The sequence below is a fragment of the Vipera berus genome (assembly GCF_964194415.1).
Source record: "Vipera berus genome assembly, chromosome: 2".
Lineage (NCBI taxonomy): Eukaryota > Metazoa > Chordata > Lepidosauria > Squamata > Viperidae > Vipera > Vipera berus.
In genome coordinates this window covers 93694701-93719998 of record NC_138203.1, presented here as the reverse complement: position 1 = coordinate 93719998, position 25298 = coordinate 93694701, and the positions used below count along the sequence as shown (strand labels likewise).

The 25298-nt window shown below is 41.2% G+C and overlaps 1 protein-coding gene across 7 annotated transcripts; it reads left to right on the top strand.

Annotated features, from left to right (window-relative positions):
* Window positions 1–714: 714 nt before the first annotated feature.
* FKTN (fukutin) lies at window positions 715–25298 on the top strand. 7 transcript variants are annotated; one of them, XM_081317899.1, is made up of 10 exons: window positions 715–746; window positions 3752–3942; window positions 4206–4265; window positions 5348–5462; window positions 6486–6763; window positions 8419–8551; window positions 10601–10730; window positions 13969–14102; window positions 16115–16245; window positions 17702–25298. In XM_081317899.1, exons 3-10 carry the CDS (start codon window positions 4207–4209, stop codon window positions 17913–17915), a joined length of 1194 nt encoding a protein of 397 aa, XP_081174025.1. In that variant the 5' UTR covers window positions 715–746; window positions 3752–3942; window position 4206; the 3' UTR covers window positions 17916–25298. The 7 variants fall into 7 exon arrangements, with proteins under 7 accessions (XP_081174025.1, XP_081174021.1, XP_081174024.1 ...); XM_081317895.1 differs by having other exon boundaries at window positions 5259–5462; XM_081317896.1 differs by lacking the exon at window positions 715–746 and adding an exon at window positions 1419–1634 and having other exon boundaries at window positions 5259–5462.

Sequence of the window (25298 nt, the reverse complement as noted above, 5' to 3'; positions counted from 1 at the left end):
CGGCCTTGCCTTACGGTGTGGGGGGGTTTAATGCCGCAAAAGCCCATCCTTTGCCACCTTGCGGTTTCCCCCACTTCGTTTCGCGCATGGCAGGTAAGGGCGTCGACGTTGTGTTATTAGCCCTTCTTTTATACTGCACGCAGCCTTGAAGGGGTAAGCGAGAAAGAGACACTGCAGCACAACGGGGAAATAAGCGTTTTAAGAAGCTGGCGTTAGCAGCTTTCTTCGCCCCGAAGCCTTCGCAGTGTAAACCTAAGCGAGAAACCGGTAGCCCTCCAGGTAGTAGTCGTAGTAGTAATGCAATATGGTCAATGGTGAGGGATGCTGGGAATTGTAGTTCGTGGGCATCTGGAGAGGAATCTGGTTTCCTTAAAGGTAAAGGTTCCCCCGCACATGCGTGCTAGTCGTTTCCAACTCTAGGGGCCGGTGCTCATCTCCGTTTCAAAGCCGAAGAGCCAGCGCTTGTCCGAGGACGTCTCCGTGGTCATGTGGCCGGCATGACTAGACGCCAAAGGCGCACGGAACGCTGTTACCTTCCCACCGTAGTGGTCCCTATTTTTCTACTTGCATTTTTACGTGCTTTCGAACTGCTAGGTTGGCAGAAGCTGGGACGAGTAACAGGCGCTCACTCTGTTACGTGGCACTCGGGATTTGACCCGCCAAACTGCCGACCTTCTGATCGACAAGCTCAGTGTCCTAACCCACTGAGCCACCACGCATCTTTAATTTTCAAGGTTGGAAGAGAGGTAGGGAATACATAGTAAATGTACGGTATTAAGGTCTACTTCATTTAGAAAGGGCGGATATTACATTTCACCAAAAAGGTTGCCGTGCCAGTGACCCTAACCCTACTGATATAAAAGCTTCCTTAGTTTTTGTTTAGTTTTGCCTACAACTCTATTTGGAAGAGAATAAGTCATTTCATAGGCATATAGTTGAATCTCCCAACAACCACTAGTGACTGGCTTAGTTTAGTTTAGTTTATTCAATTTGTATACCACCCTTCTCCCGAGGGACTCAGGGCGGTTAACAGGGCATATATAAATATGCTTATTGTTTATAGAAACAATGTTTTTTCCAGCACTAGCAGGGATCTTCCATAAAATTATAAATTATGCAAATAAGTAGTCACATTTGCGCATTTATATCCAGAATCTGCACAAGTATTTTGGTTATATTAGTTGACATGAAATATCCTCCAAATCTAGCCTATTTTGTGAGGTTTGAACATTCCTTCAAAGAAATTAAAACTTTGATATGTGGGGAAAAATAGAATATTGGAATTGACATTGAGTACTAGGCAATAATTTAAGGAAGTATTAAGACTTTTCTGTTGAAATGACTTTTGGGGCATAGCATGTCTGACTTAGAATGAAACACATCTCTTTCGGGAATGTTTCTGCACATTCAACTTCATTCAAGGGCCAGTTCATGAGTCAAGGCTACATCTCATACTGCACAAGCCTGCTCAGTATTATGTTTCTGACTGATTATCTGGGAACAAGGAGTTTGGAAAATGGGATCTACCTTTACAGTGTGTTCCGTTTGTTGGTTGATTCTCTTTCCTGCTTTTGGTGGAACGCTTCAAGTCCTGATAGTAGGTCTTCGGGAGAAATATTATGCTGCCCATTCAGGTGTCTCAGTAAATATTAGCTTTACTACTTCTTTTTTTATATTGCAACCCATCTCACAATTTCAACTTCACAATTTCAATCCACAGTAGAAGACAGACTCATAGGTTGGAAGGGACCTCAGAGGTCTTCTAGTCCAACCTCCTTACACCATCCTTACACCATCCAGATCAAATGGCAGTCCAGTTTGTCTTTGAAAACCTCTAGTAATCAAGCATCCACAATTCTGAGAGGCAAACTATCCCATTGATTACTCGTTCTCACTGTCAGGATGTTTCTTTTCAGTTCTAAGCTAGATTTCTCTGTAAGAAGCTTCCACCCATTACTTCTTGTCCTGCTTTCTGGTACTTTGGAGAATAAGTCAATCCCCTCTTTGTTACGATAGCCTTGCAAGACAGTTATCATGTAGTACAGGGGTCTTCAAACTTGGCCCTTTTATGACTTGTGGACTTCAACTCCCAGAATTCCTCAGCTAGACACGCTGGCTGAGGAATTCTGGGAGTTGAAGTCCACAAGTCATAAAAGGGTCAAGTTTGAAGACCCCTGATGTAGTAGGAAGCAGGTAAATTTCCATGGGGCAACATCATTCACTCTGTGTATAGAGAGGAAGAAATGTTTGTTTCTCATCATTTCTCTGCAATTTCTCTAGCTATTTTCCATAGAGAAAGTAGAGGATGACCTTGACAGAAAAGGGGAACAGATAAATATTGATAGATAAATATTGCTTAAGCTCAGACTGGGGGTGGGGAGTTATGAAAATGTCTCAGATGCCCTCCTAACTCACATGAATATAAAAGGAGGAGGAGAAGCAGCACATCCAGATTTGCAAGACTTTGTTGTTAGAGCCAATCTTAATAAAAATGGTTTATGGCATACTAGGCATCTGTTTCTTGGCATGGTCAGTGTTGTAAGGCTAACACTTTCCCTTTCTCTTCTAATCCAGACTTGAAACATAAGGTACAGCCATGAAAACCCCAACATCCCCTTTTCTTTGTAACTATCATCTGAAAAGCAGATATGAAGCACTTCTTAACTATGTTTTGACTGTGGAAACACTTCCATCTTGGAGAAAATTGCACTCCACGAATAGGAATAGGAAATTAATTTTAGAAATATCAAGTGATGGCTTGCACTAAGATTGATTGAATGTCTGCTTTTTCTAAGCTTTCTTCCCCCAAAATGAATTTTAAGTGGATAAAACTTAGTAAGAAGGTATGTTACTTATGGGATGTCCTTCTCAGAAGGTTTGCCTAGTCCAGGGGTAGGCAACCTCAGCTCTTTTATGACTCGTGGACTTCAACTCCCAGAATTCCTGAGCCAGCTGGCTCAGGAATTCTGGGAGTTGAAGTCCACGAGCCATAAAAGAGCTGAGGTTGCCTACCCCTGGTCTAGTCACACCTTCAACGCATTTGTTCTGTACCAGCCTGCTACCGGCCCTGCAGAAAAGGCAGGGACAACCCCTTTTACAAGAAGGCAAGAGGCTGGAACTAAGCCTGCCAAATTTATGGATACAAAAGCAAACAGAACAAGACACGAACCAAGAAACAGGAGCTATTCAAGCGGTTGCCTTCAGCAAACCAGCCCTCCCACGCATTCCCCTTTTATACAGTTCAGGGTGTGGCTTCTCTCTGCCTCCTTCCGAGGTGCCCCATTGCCTTCCTCTGTTTACTCCTGATTGACTGCCTCCTGCGTCGGGCGTCCTTGAACAGGGCCAGCTGTGGGTCATCTTCATCCACGCTGTCAGGCTCACACAGCTGGGTCTGCGGCGTGACCAGGTGGGAGGGGCCTGGCTAAGGGCTCTCATCAGCAAGCTCTCCAACCCCCTCAGCAAGCTCTTCAACACCCCCTTCCTCCTCTGAGTCGTCCGACCCAACTGCCGAACCCACAGGCTGACCCTAAATCACAACAGCATTGTTGTTCCAGGCATGAAGTTGCTCAGAACAATATCCAAAACAAAACAGCTGTGAATCAATAAAATAACACTTTAATTTTGTTATGATGAGCTTTTAGTTACATCTCAGAACTTGAGTTGTACGATAGTTATTTAAACAGAAGAACAACAGCTTTGCTTTTTTAAACTCAGCTTCTTAACTGAATTCAATTTTTTTATGTTTTCCCAGCCTTGAAACTCACAATAGGCCATCTAAAAAGATGAGAAGCACCAACTGCTGCTTTCTAATGAATACCAGGAGGGTTCAAAAGACCGATGCAGAGAATTAACAAAAACGTAGTATTGGGGCTTCTTACTTTGACCAGCTCAATCTTTCTCTTGTTCCAGTTGTACTATTATAAATATTATCTGTCTCCAAAGGTAACGTTTCATGATTCTTATTACTTACAATCAAACCTAAATCCAGATTTACAGATCTAAACAAGTGCTTATAGTGTTTTAAAATATGCTAGAAAAAACAAAACAAACAAGCATTTATTGAAGGCAGAGGTACCAAATGTTATTATGAAGCATACTTGCTTGCTAGTAAAAGTCAGTGAAGCTTTGTTTTTTGTTATTATAATTTCATGGTATGGTTGACAGTAGAGTTGTAGAGCTTTATTTCTCTTGTTTGGTTTTGTTAGAATGGAGCTGTTTTCCCCAAGATTAAAGGAAGCAAAGCAGGACAAGACAATAGTCAATGGGTAAATACATCCAACTTTACTATTTCTCAGAAACAACACGCTTGAGGTAGAAGAGACAACTCAGTGAAAAAGAGGGAGGCAACAGCATGAGGCAATTGCACGCAAATAATAATTACCAAGGGGATGTTAAATACATAGGGAATATTTGCATAAAATGTTAAATTACTGTACTTTTATTTTAAAAATAGTGACTTATTTATTATGTCTACCACTTACAGTTCTTCAAGGGTCGTACCTAACACCTTGAAGGAGATTGAATGCAGCCTTCTACTCTAAAAAAGGCACCCAGCCTTTGTTTTGGTCCCAAAGTTTATCCTAATCGTTTGAGTTTTGTTTTGTTTTGTTTTAAAAAATCTTTAGTTTGATTTTTTTTTGCCAAATATTCCAAAATAGTAGTTGTTACACTAACTATAACTATTTATACAAAAGCCCTTGATGCTCATGATCAAAATCATGATTTTAAAATGATTGTTAGGGTTACTACAAATTATTACAGGTAGTCCTCAACTTATGACAAGTTGCTTAGCGACTGAAGTTACAACTGACCTGAAAAAGGGGACTTACAACCTGGATTTGATGTTCTGATGGTTGCCCCCCCCCACGTCACATGGCCAAATTTTGAGGACTCGGCAACATGGCTGCATCTGGCAGTCACATAACCACATTTTACAACAGTTTTGCCCCAAAACTGGCACTTCTGGTTTTGGGCAAAAGAGTATCCATAGTGAACCATTAGTTTGTTTAGCGACTGCATTGTTTGCTTAATGACCTCAGTGCTTGCCTAACGACCACTAGAAAAATAAAAAAATCTGGTTGATCACATGGCTGACTCCTTTTACAACCATTGCAACACACAGTCATAATGGGCAGGCTCCATTATGGTTGCAAGTTGAATTCCACCTGTATTGTTTTTATTTTGGTATAGATTTTCAGCAAACATTTACTCCTGATGTTTTTTCTCTCAACTCCCCCCCTCTCTCTTTTTAAAAACAGCATGTGGTTAGAAAATTTCTTAATTTGGTGGCCAGCCACAACATAGTTGTGCATCTGATTGACCCTCTCCTTTTGGAACTGATTGACAGAGACTTGGAGCAGCTTCAGGCCTTCTCTGATGGCAGTCACTCAGAATGCAAATACTTCTGTACCCCACGGGATTATACCACCTTTGGACTACTGGAGAAAACCTGGAAACTTGAAGTAAATGTCTTTTTCCAGCTTCCTCTAACTCTGCTAACGTTTTCAGTCGTTTAATTAGGACGCTGAGCTTGTCGATCAGAAGGTCGGCAGTTTGGCGGGTCGAATCCCGAGTGCCGCATAGCAGAGTGAGCGCCTGTTACTCGTCCCAGCTTCTGCCCAGCTAGCAGTTCGAAAGCACGTAAAAATGCAAGTAGAAAAATAGGGACCACTACAGTGGGAAGGTAACAGCGTTCCGTGTGCCTTTGGCGTCTAGTCATGCCGGCCACATGACCACGGAGACATCCTCGGACAAGCGCTGGCTCTTCGGCTTTGAAACGGAGATGAGCACTGGCCCCTAGAGTTGGAAACGACTAGCACGCATGTGCGGGGGAACCTTTACCTTTACCTTTAGAGGGGGGGGGGAATCAAGAGGCTTGTTTGTGTTTTTTTGCCCACATTTGTATGCTGTCTAATATTTTTACTGTAAGCAGCTCACAATACATAAAAGTAAATCTTAGATTAAAAACAGGATAACAACACTGACTCAATAAAACTATCAAATCCTGTTTATAAAAAGGTGCCATTCCTTGTTACTTAAGGTCTTCCACCTGAATGCCTTTTGAAAAAGGACAGTTTGACATTTTTCTAAAGGAGATGAGGGTGTGGGGGGGGGGCGGACATCTGATCTCCAGGGTTATGCTATTCCAGAGGGAAAGGCTCTCCTAAGAATGTCATTGAGTTCCCCCACTATCTCTTTAGAGACTAGCACCCAAAGTGTTGCCTCCCCACTAGATAAAGTAGGGTGGGTAGAGTCTTGCCTTCAGAAGTTGGTCCTAAAGGCAGCAAGGGTCCCAGCTGAATAGAGTTTATAGATAATTACCTTGGGACCAGAAACTTATTGACGGCCAATAGCAGCTCTTGTAATGCAAATATTTTTCTTCTGAAACAACTGACACCAATCAGCAACCCAAAAGGAACTGTTGGGTGAAACATGGCTGAAGTTTGATGGAGGTGATCAGAACAAAAAGTTTATGTTGGTTTCAGGTGAGCTTGTTTCAAGCTGCTGAGAGAATGGGATTCCAGTGGCTAAAACTTCAGAGTAAAGATCCACGTTTAGAAGGCATGGAAGATCTCTCTGGAACAGAAGTCCCCCTGCACTACATCTTCAAACAGGCAACTCATGCCATCCATCTAGTAGTCTTCTATGAGAGGAGTGGCAACTATCTCTGGCATGGGCCGCTACGTCTGAAGCTACACATGGACAGGACTTTCGTGCCTTTCCAGAAACTACACTTTGGACGCTACTCTGGAGCCTATGACAAGTAAGAAACAGCAGGGCAGTGTTGTTGTTGTTGTTATATATATGATGATAAGGCTCCTCTTGCAAAACACAGCTGTTCTACAGTACTTGCTTCCAAAAGGCTGAGATGAAATCAGACATCCCGGAATATAAAAGTGATGGAAATTGTGTCAGAAAGTGCACTTGTACTTTTGATTAATGCTGGTAACGAGGCCATTAGATTCCTCTTCCTTCTTTCATCTTGATATGATGGCAGAGATGAGAATTCCCTGACAACATTCTTTGGCAGTAGGTTCAGGGCAGACAAAAGAATTGCACCCTCAAAGAAATTCCATGTCAACGGCTTTAAACTGTGGTAACCTCTGAACAAAGGAAGGCCCATCTCTGAATATGGAGGATGCGGATCAAGCAAGAAAAATGACGCGCCACCCCATAATACATCCTAGATGGAAAAAAAATGCACAATTCCCCAGTGACAAGATGCATGCTTTTGTAAGAAAGTAGGGCATCTCTCTTCTTTTACTTTTGATGAGCTGCTTCTAAAATGGGAAAGTATCTAAGTCATTTAATTAAGGCAAGTTATATTGAGTTACCTGATTAACAGCATTGCAATTGTTCACAATTGCTTTGCAGTGTGCTTGCATTGTTGTCATGCATTTGTAATCAATGTGTCCTTTATCAGAAGGTTCAGCTGATGAGCTGGAAAGCTTATTATTTTATATTCCTTCCAGTTATGTATGCTGCCTCTCACCTTATCAGACCCATTCAAGGCAGCCTTCAAATACATTGTTAAAACACCATAGCTGTGTTCCCTGTCCTCCCTCCATGTTGTGGAGGTCTTTTCCTGGATTATCCTTTTCCTACCACTACTAAAACCATTTTAGAGTACAGAAATTCTTTTAAGTCTCAAACAGGGAGAATACGGGGCAGATAGAGGACAGCAGAATAGAAGAATAAGGAACACATTGATTTTTATTAAATCACCAAAAATGGGTTTTAAAACAAGTTCACTTATTTTATATATATATATATATATATATATATATATATATATATATATATATATATATATATATATATATATATATATATATATATATATATATATATATATATATATACATACATACATACATACATACATATATATATATATATATATATATACATACATACATACATACATACATACATACATACATACATATATATATATATATATATATATATATATATATATCCTGTACATAGTAGCCTACCCTGCCTGTAAAATGATTCCCAGGCTTGTGTCAGTGACACCGAGAAAGATTCCCAAACTTACCAAGCGTCTCTCAAAACTGCCCTTCTGCCTCCATTCTAGTTCCTTCTTCCTGTTGGCATGGAACCCAGGAGGCAGTACCCAAAGTTGCCTTCCGTTGATTGGCAGCTCTGCCACCCAATTGTTACAATTATTTTGGTTTTGTTTTAGGTGTACATCTAATGAGTTGGATGGATCGAGAAGAGCAGATCAAGATGGAGAAATGCTTTTGTGAACATGCAAGTTGTGATTGTGTGTCAGCACAAACAGCAATTGTGCATTTGTTAGCTTGCTGTCTTAATGCAAATTGGAAAGGAAAGGTCTAGTTTCTGTTACATTCTCCTGGTCAGGATAACATCGGTTTCCCCTTCTTGTAACAGGATGGAATTACTGACTCTTTCCGTTGATGGATTAATAGTCCAGATTCCAAAAGAACCATCTAGGTTTCTTGAAGAAAGGTCTCACTCTAGATTTCTTGAATGTCGGTACAGGGAAGCTCGATCGTTCTTCCAGGTTAGTATCATTTCTTGTTTGAATTCATTGGTTTAATAAAAATGATATAGCCGTGTCACCATTGCCTCCAAAATGTGCAGTGTTTCTATTATTGTCAGCTTTCCCTTCCACACCCTGGCACTGAAATGGCAGTGCTTGCTAATTCTTGTCAATTGTTCAAAATGGAGACATTATTTAAAAGGTGTCAGTGGATACCTCTTTCTTTTGTAGGAAATCAGTGGTACTAAGTGAACTTGATCAATCTATTAATACAGTGGCCAGCTGGACCTTTGTAAGCCTACTAATATTGCATTTAGCTCCTCACTGCAAAGTAGAAGATATCTTGGTCTTCTGGCTGTTTGGAACGCAGAAAATCATAATTTTTGCAACTAACCTCTGGTTTACTTTTGCCTCCTTTCAGGGATACTGAGTGATGGGCCCAAGGTCACCCAGCTGGCTTTGTGCCTAAAGGGGCACTAAAGCTCATAAATTCCTGGGGTCTAGCTTGTTGCCTTAACCACTACATCAACTGGCTATCTTACTACATAGCCTTGGACCTAGTAACCTTACTTGTAATTTGTTTCATCTCTTTCAAAAAGCAATTTTTGAAAGTGGTTTGGAAAGCCACTCTTCAAACCCACAATTCCTTTGGATGCCCCTGAGAGACATGCATGGTTTTTTTTTAATATTGGCCATAGTTTTGTTGAAATCCTAACCCAATTAATCTTTTCCCTCTTTGGGTAACTTGTGCTTCAGTTTTTCAGCCCAACAGCCAGCCCCATTTCCATGCTTAACCCTATTTAGTGATTACCTACTAAGATTTGCTCTGCGGCTTTGACACTTGATGGCGCCAAAGAATGAATATAGAAGGCCTAGCAAGGAAAGAATTAGTTTCTTTCATTGCAAGAAATACTTTCCTACCATTTGAGCACAGCAGGAAGGTAGAAAAGGACAGCTGCATTAAAAAAGAAAAATATATATCTTGGGTTAAACTTTGTGTTGTGTTTTACTAAGGTATAAGTAATAGTTTGTAGCTGTTTCATTACGAGTGCAGAAGGGAATGAAAAGTGCATTGTTTAGTGAAGATGAAAATTGGATTGATTGCAATGGTGATTTTTTTGATGATGGACTTTGGATCCAAAGCTGATCTATCTGTCTGTCTGTCTATATCTCAGACACCACTCATGTCGGTGTCCAAATGATTATTTATTTTTCCAACTCTGGCCAATAGTCTTTAGCACAAGCAGAGAATCGATTTCATTCCAAAGACGTCATATTGTATCAGATTTTGTTACACAAGTCTCCATAGGTTTGATTTTTAAATTGTTTATCAGCTTCCCTCTGTGGTTATCATCACCAGTTTGAACTGGGCCCTTGCCTGACCCTGTGGCTCACTTTCCAAGAGAACAAGTAATAAGGACCTTCATTTAAATGCAGATTCATTGCAGGTAGTCCTCACTTACCGACCACTCATTCAGCAACCGTTTGAAGTTACAGCGGTGCTGAAAAAATAATTTTATGGCCATGTTACGACATTTATGGCCTTTGTAGTATCCCTCAGCCATGTGATTGCCATTATAATCATGCATTGTTCTCTGGTTAGTGATTATTTTTTTCTCTTAAAAAATTGCAGATTGGAGAGATTGAAAAGGAAGGGATTTCAAGAGAGTAAGCAGTTTAGGTAGCTCCAGCCCTAGGGTTATGGTACAGTCTCATTGCTTTTGATGTGTATAAGGCATTAAACAGACACTGCTTCCTAAGGAGCAATTATCAGACAAACAAAAGGGAAGGGGTAAAATGACAAGTCTTGTCTTTTTCCAGCTTGAAGCCACATTGGCACTCAAGTCTTTTCCCGCTTAGCAGCCACTTTATTTGTAAGAGTTACTTATTTCTTCTGGGGGGATTCTAAATATTGGTAAGGAAATATAAAAAATGGTCATGGAAGCTAAGGTACAGAATAGACAAATGCCTTCATTTGACTTACAACATGCAAAAAGTTTGCAGTGCTATTCCTCCTCTTCCTCCTCCTCCTCCTCCTTCTTCCCCTCCTCCTTTTTCTTTCTTTTCTAGCTGTACCCTGATGATACATCCCCCGAGGCAGTGGAATTCAGGAAAAAAGCCAAGGCATTGCTGCGTCTTGCTGCTCTGACACTGAACACTTTAGGAGTACAATTCTGGCTGAGTAGTGGGACTTGTCTAGGTAAGTCACTTGGAGTTTATTTTTATTTTTATTTTTTATTTTATTATATTTGTATACCGCCCTTCTCCCGAAGGACTCAGGGCGGTGAGTTGGTTAGAAGCCAGAACTGTTCCCTGCAATGCTGGCAGTTGAACCTGAGGGACAAGATAACCAAACTAGGTACATGGCAGAAATACACTATGTATGAAAACCGAATAGATCAAATGCACGGAACCATACAATCCACGTGAATGCAAATTAGCTTGTCTCCGACTATGATCCCAGAAACATATGTGGCAAGAGAGTCCTTCATCAATCTCCTACCCCACGGATACTAGAACAGGGAGATTTTATAAGTATTGTTCTTGACATCAAACTCCAACTGTTATTGCAATGAGTTAAAACATTGCACGGGTTTTTTTTTACCCTGCACTCTTTAAATGAATTTAAGAGCTCTGTAGATTAGGAGTGCTGGTAGTTATAATCCAGCACGCTTGGTCCATATCTGGTTGGTTCATGTAATTGCACTCTTACATAAATATAAGCGGGAGTGTTCAATATTTCATCCCCACAACCAAAAAGGTGCTTTGCAGCAGTGTGGGGATGCATACCAAATCTGCCTGCATTTCCTTAAAGAAGCTACATATTTCCTTGCTCGCATGGAAGCTGTGCAATTGCAGAAAATCATGTGTTTAAGTTAAGAAGATTCAGGAGGAGGTCCAAGGTGCTCTGGGATAAGTCTGGCCATGCTACAGGTGCCTCCTTAATTCAAACACATTTTCTGGTGGGATCAGGGAACTGTTGTCTGAACCTAATACACAAAGAGTTTTAATCAAACACATGGGTATAGCATATGCCCACTCTGAAGTATCTTTTCACCACCAGTATGAAGTATTGCAGATCCTTGATTCCCAATCTCTTTTAAAATATTTGCTTTAAAACAGGGGTCCTCAACCTGTGGGCCGTGGCCCATTACCGGTCTGTGGCCTATTCACAACTGGGCCACGTGAGTGGCTGGCTGGTGTGCACATGTGTTCGAGGCCCCACTCACGTGAGCATCACAGACGTTCGGGGCCTCATTTGCACAAGCCTCATGGGCGTTCGGGGCCTCATATGAGTGTCACCTGGTGCTCTCAGCCCCACTCATGCAAGCAACGGGTGCTCGTGTGCACGCCCATGCGCATGCACGCACCTGCCCCGCCCACAAAACCATCCCCTCTTTTTCCCCCCCTCCCCTCCAGGCCGCCAACCTGGAAGGGTTGGGAAACTGCTTTAGAAGATAAAATAGGTAAATTTTGCTATAGATATATTATCACACACTGTATGATGTGATTTTCATCATATCTTGTATCTATTTAAATATCCAATTAAAACTTCTGCATTCGCTGTAACACGTGCCCCTTTTCAAGCTCATTTCTCAGCCCTTTTAATTTATGGATCATATTGTTCTGCATATAGCATAAGCCAGGGGATACACCCTGTGTCTTGATTTGCTATACAGTGCCTTAATTTTGGGGGTTGACCTCGAAAAAGCAGAAACATCTCAATGAAATATTGGAAGGAGAGGAAGCTGCAAGGCGATTTAAATAATTTGTCAGAAAAAATATCCTACATTGGAATAGGTTGGTCGGTCATCAACTCCACAAAAGAATTGTAATTAACATAGTTCTCTGCATGTCTGCTCAAAAGAAGTTCAGTGAAACCTATTTCCAGGTAAATATATGCAGGTTTTTCTCTATAAAGCAAAAGATGGACTTTCCAAAATATTATCGATACTGAAATAAGAACAATAACAGGTTTATGCAATTAATTAATTAGCTTTAAAACACTGGGTTTTTTTTACAAAAAATTAGAAACACTAGGATTTACCAGTTTTGTAGGTGGGAGTGTGAAAGTAATGCTCTTAATCAAGCATTAATGTGGGGAATCATCTAAGCTAAATGAAATAAATGGCTCACAAATGCCAATTGTATCCTTATTTGCAGGAAAGTAAGATGAAAAAAGCCCCTGTTACTCTCTTTACCTTTTTAAAAACAAAGAGAATACTGAAAAAATGTATTAACCCTTTAATATTTCCTGAGGGGGGGCGGTATGTGTCATTCATTTGAGGTAATTCACACAGGCATTGTTCAATTATGGAATTCAGGATTGCAGTGTCTTCAACACAATGCTGTCCAAAAATTCTAGTAAACTTCTTGCTTACCCCCAAGATGTTGAATTAAACATCTTTTTGTGCTGATCCAGTAAGACCATTAAATATGGTGATTTGATTAATTATGTGCCATCAAGTTGGTATTGTCTCAGAGTCGCCACTTTTTCCCCATGATGTCCTTAATCTGGTTGTTTAGCTCTTCCAGTGGTGCACTTATAACTGACTCCTGCACTATAACTGACTCCTTGCTATTGGTCATCTTCTTCCTCTTTTTCCTTCTGTGTCTCCCATCGTCGTGATGGACTTGTCAAGAGAGCTAAGTCTTTTGCATTATGTTTCTGATCAGCCTGCAATTAAGTTAGCACCTTATTTTTGTTGAGTAATACTAAAAATATGAGGAAAGAATTACCTACAAAGTTATTGTAATTTTTACCACCACGTGGGATCAGGAAGTTACATGGCCAACTTAGTTGAGAGGGTTTTGCTGATTGCTTTGTCTGGGTTTCCTCTTGGGCACCACTGTAGATTTTTACTCTTTATTAACATTGTTTTCCTATTGCATTCACACACTAGCCACTTAAGAGTTGTGTTTGCAAATAAACTTACCTGCAAAAATTGGGCCCCTAAGCTTGAAAAAAATTTCTCATGAAAGAGAGGTTGCAGCTGGTTCACCAGAGGTGATTCTAGTTGGATTTATTCAGACTGTGGTGAAGTTTACAGATTTTTTTGTACAGTTTCTCCCACTAATTATAAAGAAACGAATCTCTCCAAATATGTACATCACAGAGCTTCTATTTTAAAAGAAAGAAACCAGCCATTTTCATTTGTAGAAATGGGAGTTAACTCTTAAATTTAAATATCTACCAAGCAGCCTTGAGGAATGAACAGGGTGGGCAAGTAAAATTTTTCTTAATCTATGTCTTTCTTCTCTACCATACAAATGCAGCAGATTGTTAGAGGAGAACTTGAATTTTACATCTTTCCTTAGAATGGAAAACTTCTGGGTAAAATTTCTGTTCCTTATTTAATTACACTGTCCTCTTTTTCATCAATGTAGGGACTGCATGATTGTGTGTTAAATTTCTCATGGATCTGTTGAACATTTAGGTTGGTACAGACAGTGCAACATTATTCCTTACAGTAAAGACCTGGACTTGGGGATTTTTATTCAAGACTATAAGCCAGATATTATTACAGCATTTCAGAAGGCTGGATTACCGCTAAAACACAAATTTGGCAAGGTTGGTGAATACAGGAATATGCTTGACTCATACTTTTCTTTCTTGCCAATCCTTTCCCCCCCAATATCTGAAATAGTAAAGGCATAATTAGTTTGTACTGGAACTGTGTTTTTCAAATTTGGCAATTTTAAGATGTGTCGACTTTTAACTCCCAGAATTCTCCAGCCAGCATGCTGATTAGGCAATTCTGGGAGCTTAAAGGTGGCTAGTTTGAAAAGCACTGGGGTCAAAGGGTATTGGGGAGTCAGGGGGGGACACCTGGTTTTGGATCTTCTCTCTGGAGCTTGCTGTTTAGTTAGGAGCAGTCAGGCCCTTTACTCAACCGACTTCATATTGTTATGAGGATAAAGTAGAGAGAACAGAAAGCTGTGCAAGAATTGCTTGCTGCAATTCAACATAAAATTTGACCATAACTTCCTAAATCAAAACATGTTCCCAGTCAAGCAGAGGCCCTGCATTAGTTTTCTTGCAAATTATTCTTTTTCACCAGCTGTTATTCACCCAGAAGCAATGTTTTCTGAAAACTTAAGAGATTTGGGGTTTTGGTTGTTTTTTTTCTTTCCCCAGTGGGGCAAATGGTGCTGTCCTCAGCACTTTGTAAATAACGAATTGTTTTATCTTGCAGATAGTCTAGAGCTAACTTGCACATCTTTCTCTTCTATTATCATAATTATTGTGCCTCTTGGCTTTTTAGCCAATAAGTTTTATTGGCATCTGAGCAGTGAGTAATTTAAGACTTTCTAATCTTTTGCTTCTAACTCAGCTTCTTTAGAAAAGAATTTTTTTAAAAAACCCAAACCACTGAAGACTTGACTTTACATTATTTCCTGTAACGCTGTTACATATGTTAATAGGCTGGGATAAAATTAATAGTCTTGGCCCTCTTAAGTGATGCCCCCTCCTGACCAAATTTCACCCGGAGTTTTATTAGGGGCCCTTGGTGCTCTCTGAGCTTCGTTGTTTTCTTACAGATGTTTCATTACCCAAATGAGGTAACATCATCGGTGCTAGTGAAGATGCTCAGGCAGTCTGCTGTGTTCCAGACCACAAGGTCAACTGAGCCAATCAGCACCACCTCCAACGGTGGCTACTACTGGACCCTGGGGAGCCACAGCTCACCCTACCTGGGAAGAGGTTGCTGAACTCAGATGAGAGAATTTGCATTTGAAAAATGAACTCCAAAGAAGGACGACAATCGTAGATAAGACAGAAGACTCGAAAGATAAAATCAGGAAACTGCAGCCATCATAAATACATGTCATTGCCAAGGGTCTGATGTCAACACTGCTAACATCGGATGTTTTTGCATTGACAAACAGATGGAAATGCAGCCATTTTCTTCTTTTTGCTTTTAGAGTTAGATGATGCTGGAGAGAGGGGGGGCGGAAATGTGCATGGGAGTCTAGCTAGACGTAATAATGCTGAACCTAGTGTGAGAACCAAGGTTGTTGAAATAAGAGATGATAAGAATTGGCAGGCTGGAGAGCTGGAGGAGAAGCCCACTGCTTTAAACTAATTGGGGAATGTGATTTATGACTGTTAAGTGGAGGAGGGTATTGTTCTTTGATACTATGTGCTCAGGGGAGGGGAATTCAGTTTTTGGCTTCGATTATGGTAGTGCCAATGCTATGCTACTCAAATAAAGATTCTTTAAGGTAAACAACGCCTCAAAGGTCTTTGAAGACTTTCATCTGTTGGAACCATGACATCTGAATTTAAATCATCACTTGCTAGTGCACTGATGATGTTATCTACTTTGGATAATGAAACATCTGCAAGAAAACAACCAAGCTCAGAGAGCACCATGGACCCTTCATTTCAACCATGAGCTACAAATACTCTCCTTTATTGCTTTTTATTAATCTTTAAGAAGTTTTATCTTCAAAATAGTGCTAGGAAGTACTCAGACTTCAGAGTTAAGTATTACAGGAAGGGAATCAAGCATTAATTTTGATGTGTTCCAATCTTATTATCTATATCTTGAGTTCTTTCCCCCCCCCCTTTCTTTATAGGTTGAAGATAGTTTAGAGCTCTCCTTCCAGGGAGGAGAAGATGATGTGAAGCTTGACATTTTTTTCTTCTATGAAGAGGATGACCACATGTGGAATGGAGGAACCCAGGCCAAGTCTGGCAAGAAATTTAAGTATGATTCAGAGTTGGTATTTATGGAGCGAAAACCTTACTAAAGAACTGTTTTCATAGCTTATTGCCCAGCAAATAATTGCTTCCGCTCTAATGGGGTTTAAGCCTTTTGGAGAACATTGACCCAGTTATTTAAAAAAAAAACAGGAGTGGCAAGATCCTTAATGGACAACAAAAGTCTTTGAAAGATAAAGTTGACTCACATTTATCAGCCCACCTTTGCAGATATTTAGCTTCTTCATGGTGTCTCCTTCTAGAGATATTTTGCAGAACCTTCTACAATATGTTAAACTTCCATTTCTGAGCATAGTTCAAATGCAGGCGTTTATCTGCACGATTCCAACTGGCTTTGCATCTAGAAATTTTAAGTTATTTTCTCCCACATTAGTTTCTTGGACCACTCAAGAGGCCGCACTAAACTACTTTTCTGGAATCAAGAGGAATGGTGAATGGCAATGAGTGCTTGTTAATAATTTTTCCCCCCTTAGCCTCAGCCCAGAAAAGTTCATTTGTTTCTGAACTGTTTTTTTTAAATAAAGCATAACATTTTTCTATATTATTCTGGACATTTCAGATTGTCATCAGTCTTATCTTGGACTAATCTTGTTCTTGTTTAGCTATCAGCTGTGTTTGTTGCTTAGTTGTTTGTTCTTTGTTGTATCTGTAAATGTTGCTGGTCAATTTTACTATGTTAGAATAGGAAATATTCTAAACTGGAAGGAAATAAACTAAACTGGAAGGAAATAAATTATTTGAGTAAATTAATTTGAGGAAAGGCCATCCAAGGCCAATCATTTCACCAGAAAGTTGCTATTAAGCTTGATTTCTTTTAAGGCAATGACATTATAGGAAAAATGGAAGTTCTTTGGATCAACACAAAGTTCTTACAAAGTATGGCGGAATGTCTGGGGCACCATGTTAGTTCCTCTTCCTTTGGTCAGAGATGTGATTGATTGTATCTTGATTCAAATTTGATCATTAGTGAAGAATTTCGTTTCTGTCTGGTTGATTAATTCAATCTGCAAAGCAGATACTTGGACAATTTGCGAAAATTTTAGTTCAGAAACATTTTCAGGAGCAGTTTAAAGAAATGGGTGTCCTGAAATTTCAATGTTTATGCTTATTAACAACATAAATGTCTCTAATTCTGATGATTATGCACTTCAAAATGCCTGCTTAAAGGTTAAAAAGGAGAAGAATTTACTTCCTTGGTACTTGGAGAATTTGAAGATTGCATTTCGGTGCTGTAAATAGCTCCTGGTCTGTCAGTATAATTCAGCAGAATTAAAATGTTCAACAACTTTCCTTAATAATTTAGTATAATAATATATCACCTGCAGAAGCTGGGTTTTCGTATTGCTTATATCCAGTCTGCCACATAATGATCTAAGAACATAACCTACTTCTCACTGGTAGCATTTTACCTACACCCTCTTATCTGTTCTTCCTTTTTCCAGGTATCTCTTTCCCAAATTTACCCTATGCTGGACTGAGTTTCTAGAACTTAAGGTACATGTGCCATGTGAAACCCTCCACTATATTGAAGCCAATTATGGCAAAGACTGGAAGGTTCCTGTGAAAGTGTGGGATTGGAAAAATTCACCCGCCAATGTCCAGCCTAATGGAATCTGGCCTATCAATGAATGGGAAGAAGTAATTCAGCTCTACTGATTCATCTGTAAGATCTTCTGGCATCAGAAGAATACTTATTGACAGTTGCATCATGTCTCACCTAGAAATCATCAGCATTGGGATGCTTCATGGATTTGCCACTGTTGCCATGGTACAATGCATGTGGAAATTGATGCACTGCATCATGGCTGGGTCTGAATTTGAATTTGAAGACGCTGCAGCAGCAGAATCTATGAAATGTCAGCCTTGGGAGACACAAAGCCAAGAATCACCTGAGGCTGATCAAACATAGGCACTGCCTTGAAGAGCCAAGCAATCAGATGATGCAGCAGGCCTCCAAGTTCCCATGCCTGGCAAGGAGAGCAGAAAACAAACTATAGAATTCAGCGAGACTCCTTGTCAAACAAGAGAGTAAATTTCTTGATTAAAGGCAGCTGGCTGCAGCCTGATTACAAGGCAACCCATTCATTATCCCTCATTGGAATCAACTGTCTGATCTCCAGCTTTTGCATGATGTTTGTGTGAAATTCTGCTCCTGAAATTCTGACTTCTGGATTGGCTGACAATACTGACCTGGCTCTTGGAACTCTGCACTGGAATTTGACTATTCTTCTGAATCCTACTGTTAAAGAAAAATCTATTCAAGCAAGCTTCTTTCAGAGGCTCTATTTCTGTTTGCACTCCTTGTCTGCTGTTACCTCCTCAACTTTGAGTAAACTGCTAATTTCCATAGCAATTGTACGTTGCAAGTGTAGAATTGAAACCAATAGCAGAACACACTGCTTCAGGAGCTTATGTAGCTGAAGATGAAGAATTCAAAAATTTGGATGTTGTGTTATGACAAACATGCTTATAGCAAGGAAGCAACATTATAAAAATTGGACAGAGAAGATATCCTGGCAGATCACTGTAAAAGAAACTTTGTCAGTAGAGGGGAAAATATAACAGGTAATCCTCTCTGACTGTCCACAGTTGGTGGTCATTAAGCATGATGGTAAATGATAAACTTACAACATCAGTTCTGGCTGCAGTCATTAAGTGAATCTTGCCTGCTTATTAAACATGACATCATATGACTGCAATTTCCAGCTTCCTGTTGGCATCCCCATTGATGTTGCTTGTTGTAGTGTTTGGTTTGTAATACATAGAGGGTATCTTTGGATTTTCATCATTGTATATTTTAAATTAATTATGATGACCTAATTAAGGCGATTGAAACTGAAAAAAAGTGTTTAGCAAATGAATTGTTAAATGAAACAGAACTAAACCCGGGAGTTTCCATATACACAATATTTATATGTGACAAACTTCTTCCTAAGGGCCATTCTAACTACAGGTAATCCTTGATTTATGACCATTTGTTCAACAACCATTGGAAATTATGATGGTGCTGAACAAAGAGACTTGTGATCTGTGCTCAGAGTTATGCTATTACAGCCCTTGGCAGCCCATCCACACTCAGGGATTGCAGAGGTGCTGTAACTCCCATTTCCCTACTGTATCTCCCCCTTCCCATCTTTGCCCTTAAACATCAGGGGAACTTTCACAGTGGGCAATGAAGCAGCCACACACACACACACACCCCGGGGCCGAGCACACAGTGGGGCCAAAAGCGAAGCTCCAAACCCCCAGGAGACTCTTAAAAGAGCGAAGCAGCCCCCCTCCCCTACGAAGCCCCTCTGCAAACTCTTCTCTGGCTGTGGCTGTTTCCATTTCAATGGAAATGGCTCCTTCCATTGAAGCTGCTCTCCTCTAGGAATTGGCACTTGATGGTTTTAACCCAGCAGAGTCAAGCTGAAACTTCTTAGGACTAACAGGCTTAGAAGCCATGCCCAGAGAAGAGTTTGCAGAGAAGGAGGGGAAGGGAAAAAAAACAAACCAAAACTAAACTTTTGCTTTAAGAACCTGGGGCTGCTTTTGCACAGCCTTGGGATGCCATACTCTCTTCACACAGCCTTGGGAAAGTGAGGGCAGCTGGGTTTTTCTCTGCAAAGCCTTGCCCAGGAGCATGGGGGAAAGGTGTGTTGTAGAATACTGCAACTAACTGGCTGGCTTTAGCATTTTTTTTTTTTGCTTCCTCTGCCTAAAGGGCGGCCCCATGGGAAGAAGAAAATGGCGCAGGTCAGTTGGCACAGGGCAGAGCAGGGCCAGGCAGAGAGGGCAGCTGGGCTGAATACTTCCCAGGTGTTTGCGACTTCATGAGGAGAGGTGGCTGCTTCACACCAGCTGCTTTGCACCCCACTGTGAGGCTTCCCGGTTGTTTGGCCTTGGGGGGGAGCGGAGGGGACAGATGGCTGCTTCATGCTCCATTGTGGAAGTTTCCCAGGTGTTTTATGCTTCCTGAGTGAGGTGCCTTTTGCTTGCTGCTAGGCCAGGCTGGGCGGGTATAGCTCCAGCTTCTTCCCCTAGCCTCCCTGCACTTGCTCCATGTTGCAGCAGCCCCATAACTTGCGCGTGAGCCGCACTGCCTCTCCCCCGAGACTCCCTCTCTCTAAGACCCCCTGTGCTCTGCTTAACGACCCATCCCCTCGTTTTAATAGCTGCATCGGGGAGAACGGGGTGGAAGATGAGGCCATCTCAATGGCTGCCACCCCTTGCGACTGTAAAGGCAGGCTCCACTTTGGTTGCATGTTAAGGACCACCTGTATTTGGAGCTCTTTTACAAAATTCCTACAAAGTAGGAATTGGCCTTTGTGGGTAGAAAATGTGAGTATATTTTCCAGCACTCACAAATAGACAATTTCTATACAATATAAATACTACGTATTATTTATACATACATACAGACATACAGACATATATATATAGGAAAATCAAGTAAGAATTAATACACATCCTTTGACTAAAATAGCATTTCAATTTCAAAGGATTATAAGGTATCTAACTTATTGACAGATAGATCTCACTTATTGACAAATGTGTTTCCTGTTTTGTACCAGGTACAGTCATATATATTAGTTTTAGTGTCACTGAATCAAGTCTGGCCTTGATGATCATGTGGGCAAATGGCCTCCATTTTGACTAATCCCTAGTGGTAATCTCAAAGTTCTGAAGGGACATTTTAGTTATCCCTGATTATTTCATCCACTTTACCTTCTTTAACTTCCCTCAACCTGCCACAGGTAGGCATTTAAATCCCAGTGAAATCAGTGGGAAGATAGACCAAGGGTCACTAAACCTAGCAAGTTTAAGACTTGTGGACTTTTTTTTTTTAATCCCATTTATATCCCGCCCTTCTCCGAAGACTCAGGGCAGCTTACAATCTAAGCACAAATCAATGTGCTTAGCAATAGCCTTCATTCTATGTATATGCCTGCTTATTAGGGCTTTTGGGCCCCCCCAAGCGGCATTATTACAAAGTCAGCTTAATTGCCCCCAACAATCTGGGTCCTCATTTTACCTACCTCGGAAGGATGGAAGGCTGAGTCAACCTTGAGCCTGGTGGGATCCGAACCTGCACTAATTGCAGGCAGCTGGTGTTACTTAAGGAGGCATTAGCCCACTGCTCCACCAAGGCTCTTCATAGCTGGCTGAAGAATTCTGGGAGTTGAAGTCCACAAGTCTTAAAGTTGCCAAGTTTGGAGACACCTCCCCCCCCCCACTGTAGACCACATGGAGGATGTCACTGAAACCTTGATTGTGGCCCCCAGTCAAGTGGACTTTTTCAGGTGCAGAAAGTCAAAATGCATCTGCTTGAATGAGGCTAAGCCTTACAAGGATATTTCAGTTCAAGTGTTCTTTCAAATCTTTGCATAGCCCTACAAATTTTAACTGTCCTATCTGGATTGTGGTCGAGATTCCAATGTCCTTGTTGTATTTGCCAGTGTACATTTTTGACTTTCTGTTCAATCTGTTTCTCATTACAAAGTTATCTAAAATAATCTGGGACTTTTTAAAAACCAGGATAGCACCTACCAAATGTTTCTTTGCAATAAATTATCTGAAAACCAAATTACTGCATTTACCGAGAGTATCAAAGGGACTGGTGTTTATTAGATGAAAATATTTATAATGGATAGTTTGTGCTAAATGTTACACTTGTATTTTAAGGTTCTCTTATTGGAAAAGCTGCTATTCATGCAGGATAATATCTAACTATGGATAGGCAAAATCTTGAATTAGACCTGATACTTGGGAGTCCAATTGCAAAGTGATACAGTTTTGGTGCAAAACAAACCCCCAACAAGCAGAAAAACAATATATGTCTTAATGGAACCTGAGCCACTCTTGACTGCTCAGGAAACACATTTTGGCATCTTGGAGGAAAACATAATCGAAATGTCACGTGTGGTGTAGCTACAGTAAATTGGCATAATCATGTCAGAATCATCATAAGAGAAATTAAAAATAAAATTGCCGATATAGTAAATATGGCACAATAGCATTTGGAAAACTTTTTGAAAGCCTGATCAGCATACCTTGTGGCAGATGTGAAAAAGGTGCCAGAATGGAACTCTCCTTTGAGAACTATACTGCATTCAGGGTTTTATATTTTAAAGCAAAAACAGATATGGAGGCAGGCCTATGCATATGAAAATACATGTATCAGAACCCAAGGATTGGGGTCAAACATTTTTTTCTTCCGTCACTATTTTTTTGTCAACCCTTGACTCTAAATGCAGGAAGATTCAATTCTAAATTGACAAAATATTACACATTTTAATCATGTTCTACAAAGAATTACTGAAATGATACTGAGATTCAGTACTGGTACTGAATCTCAGTATCATTTCAGTACTTCTTTGTAGAACATGATTAAAATGTGTAATATTTTGTCAATTTAGATTATTTTAAAAGTGGAATGGAGAAATTTTTCAAGTATCAGGCTGTCAGTGATTAGTTCCAATGGCTGTATGGTGCTTCTGGGATCGCATTAAGTACCTGTGTTGAAGAGCAGCAGTGGAAAAGACTGTTGTCTTCCTTTAGTTGTGAACTTCCTGTATGCATCTAGTTCGCCATTGTGCTGGGCTATTTGATCTCCTATATTCTTATGAGTTTAATACATCTGCAGGCAGTCTCTTTGCTTATCTGTGTGAACAAGCTGGAAATGGCAGTTCACCACAGCTTCCTGTAGTAATTGAATACTATTGGAAATGGCTTCCAAAGAACCTAAAATACAAAAGCCAACTTTAAAACCGAAGCTTCATATTTTCACCTGATTTGAAATCATTGCTTTCCTCCTTTGAATGGGAGCTAATTTTGACCAAGAAGTCCCTGTGATGCAAGGAATGAAGCTTAGCATATAGTAGATTTGCTTTTTCAAAAAAACAGAGACAGTAACATACATTCCCCAGACTGAAGCATGTTTTCTTCTGTTAATATCCATAAGCTACTGGCTTTTACTCAACCAAACTTAGAAGGGCCTTTTCAAACTTCTGAGTTTCACGGACTTCTAATGGAAATGGAGATAACCTTTGTATTTATTTAGTCTTTTATTTGCTTTCTGTAAGATGTGGATTATTTTCATAATTCATTTTATTAGCATGTTCAAAAAATTAGCTCAACCACTCTAGACTGCACATCCTCTAAATATGTTAGGAATTCCCATTAGGCTGTAAAATCTTGTCTAAAAAAGACTTATCCAATAAAGTAGGAATTGTAAATCTATTACTTTCCAGATTTTGCTTGCTGAATTACAGTTCCTAGTTTTATACTGGTCTTGTCGATGTTATCTGGGAGGAGTTTGATCCTGTGACTCCGGAGGAAGTGGACAGGATTATGGGCAGGTTGAGCTCCACCACATGTTTATTGGACCCGTGCCCTTCCTGGCTGGTTTATGCGGCTCGGGAAAGGACACGAGGCTGGTTCCAGGCAGTTATATCTGCGTCTTTGAGTGAGGGTAGTTTCCCCGCCGTCTTGAAGGAGGCGGTGGTGAGACCTCTCCTCAAGAAGCCTGCCTTGGACCCAGCTGTGTTAAATAACTTTCGTCCGGTCTCCAACCTTCGCTTTCTTGCGAAGGTTGTTGAGAGTGTGGTGGCGCATCAGCTCCCTCTGGTTCTGGATGAAGCGGATTATCTAGACCCGTACCAATCGGGTTTCAGACCCGGGTACAGCACGGAGACGGCATTGGTCGCTCTGGTGAATGATCTCTGGAGGGCCCGGGACAGGGGATATTCCTCTGTCCTAGTCCTATTAGACCTCTCAGCGGCTTTCGATACCATCGACCATGGCATCCTGCTGCGGCGTCTCAGGGGATTGGGAGTGGGAGGCACAGTTTTTCAGTGGTTCTCCTCCTATCTCCTGGGACGTTTGCAGTCGGTGTTGGCAGGGGGGCAGAGGTCGACCTCGAGGCCTCTCGCTTGTGGAGTTCCTCAGGGGTCGGTCCTCTCGCCTCTCCTGTTCAACATCTACATTAAACCGCTGGGTGAGATCATTTGTGGTTTTGGAGTTGGGTATCATCAGTATGCTTTTTATTTTGACCCCAAACCACCCCAGTGATGCCCTCGACGTGATGTCCCGTTGCCTGGAAGCGGTTCGGGTCTGGATGGGGAGGAACAGGCTTCAACTCAACCCTGACAAGACTGAGTGGCTGTGCGTACCGGCATCTCGGGATATTCAGAACATTCCATTTCTTTCTATGGGGGGTGAGCTATTACCCCCTGTAGATAGGGCTCGCAACTTGGGATATTCCTAGATTCAAAGCTTTCTTTGGAAGACCACATAATAACTGTGACTAGGGGGGCCTTCGCCCAGGTTCGCCTGGTGCGCCAGTTGCGGCCCTATCTAGACCGGGATGCCCTGCGTACGGTCACTCATGCGCTCGTGACCTCTCGTTTAGACTACTGCAATGCTCTCTACATGGGGCTGCCCTTGACCACTTGGAGGCTCCAACTGGTACAGAATGCAGCCGCGAGAGTTGTGTTGGGAGTCTCCCGATACTCCCATGTTACACCTCTGCTCCGTGAGCTGCATTGGCTCCCAGTTGTCTTCCGGGTGAGATTCAAGGTTCTGGTAATGGTTTTCAAGGCCCTACATGGCATGGGTCCGGAGTACCTTAGGGATCACCTGCTGCCGGCGTCAACTTCCCTCCGCCCTGTGCGTTCCCACAGAGAGGGCCTCCTCAGGGTGCCACCGGTCAGAGAATGTCTGGTGGCCCCCAGGGGGAGGTCCTTCTCTATGGGCGCCCCGGATTTATGGAATCGTTTGCCAGTTGAGCTCCGGATGGCGCCTGACCTTCGCTCCTTCCGACGCGATCTGAAGACTTATTTGTTCGAACAAGCCGGCCTGGCCTGATGGGGGATGGGTTTGGATTTTATTGTTGTTTTAAATGTATTTTAATCTATTGTTGTAACTTGGGCATCTCGTTTAATTCTTTTTTAATTTTTGTATTCTTGTACTTTTATATGTTTGCCCTGTTCACTGCCCTGAGTCCTTCGGGAGAAGGGCGGTATACAAATAAAATTATTATTATTATTATTATAA

Coding starts and splice junctions, on each gene's coding strand:
- FKTN (XM_081317895.1), top strand. CDS start 3,838: ATGCAGAGAATTAACAAAAACGTAGTATTGGGGCTTCTTACTTTGACC. Junction 10,731..13,968: donor GAGTAGTGGGACTTGTCTAG/GTAAGTCACTTG, acceptor TTGAACATTTAG/GTTGGTACAGACAGTGCAAC. Junction 14,103..16,114: donor TAAAACACAAATTTGGCAAG/GTTGGTGAATAC, acceptor CTTTCTTTATAG/GTTGAAGATAGTTTAGAGCT.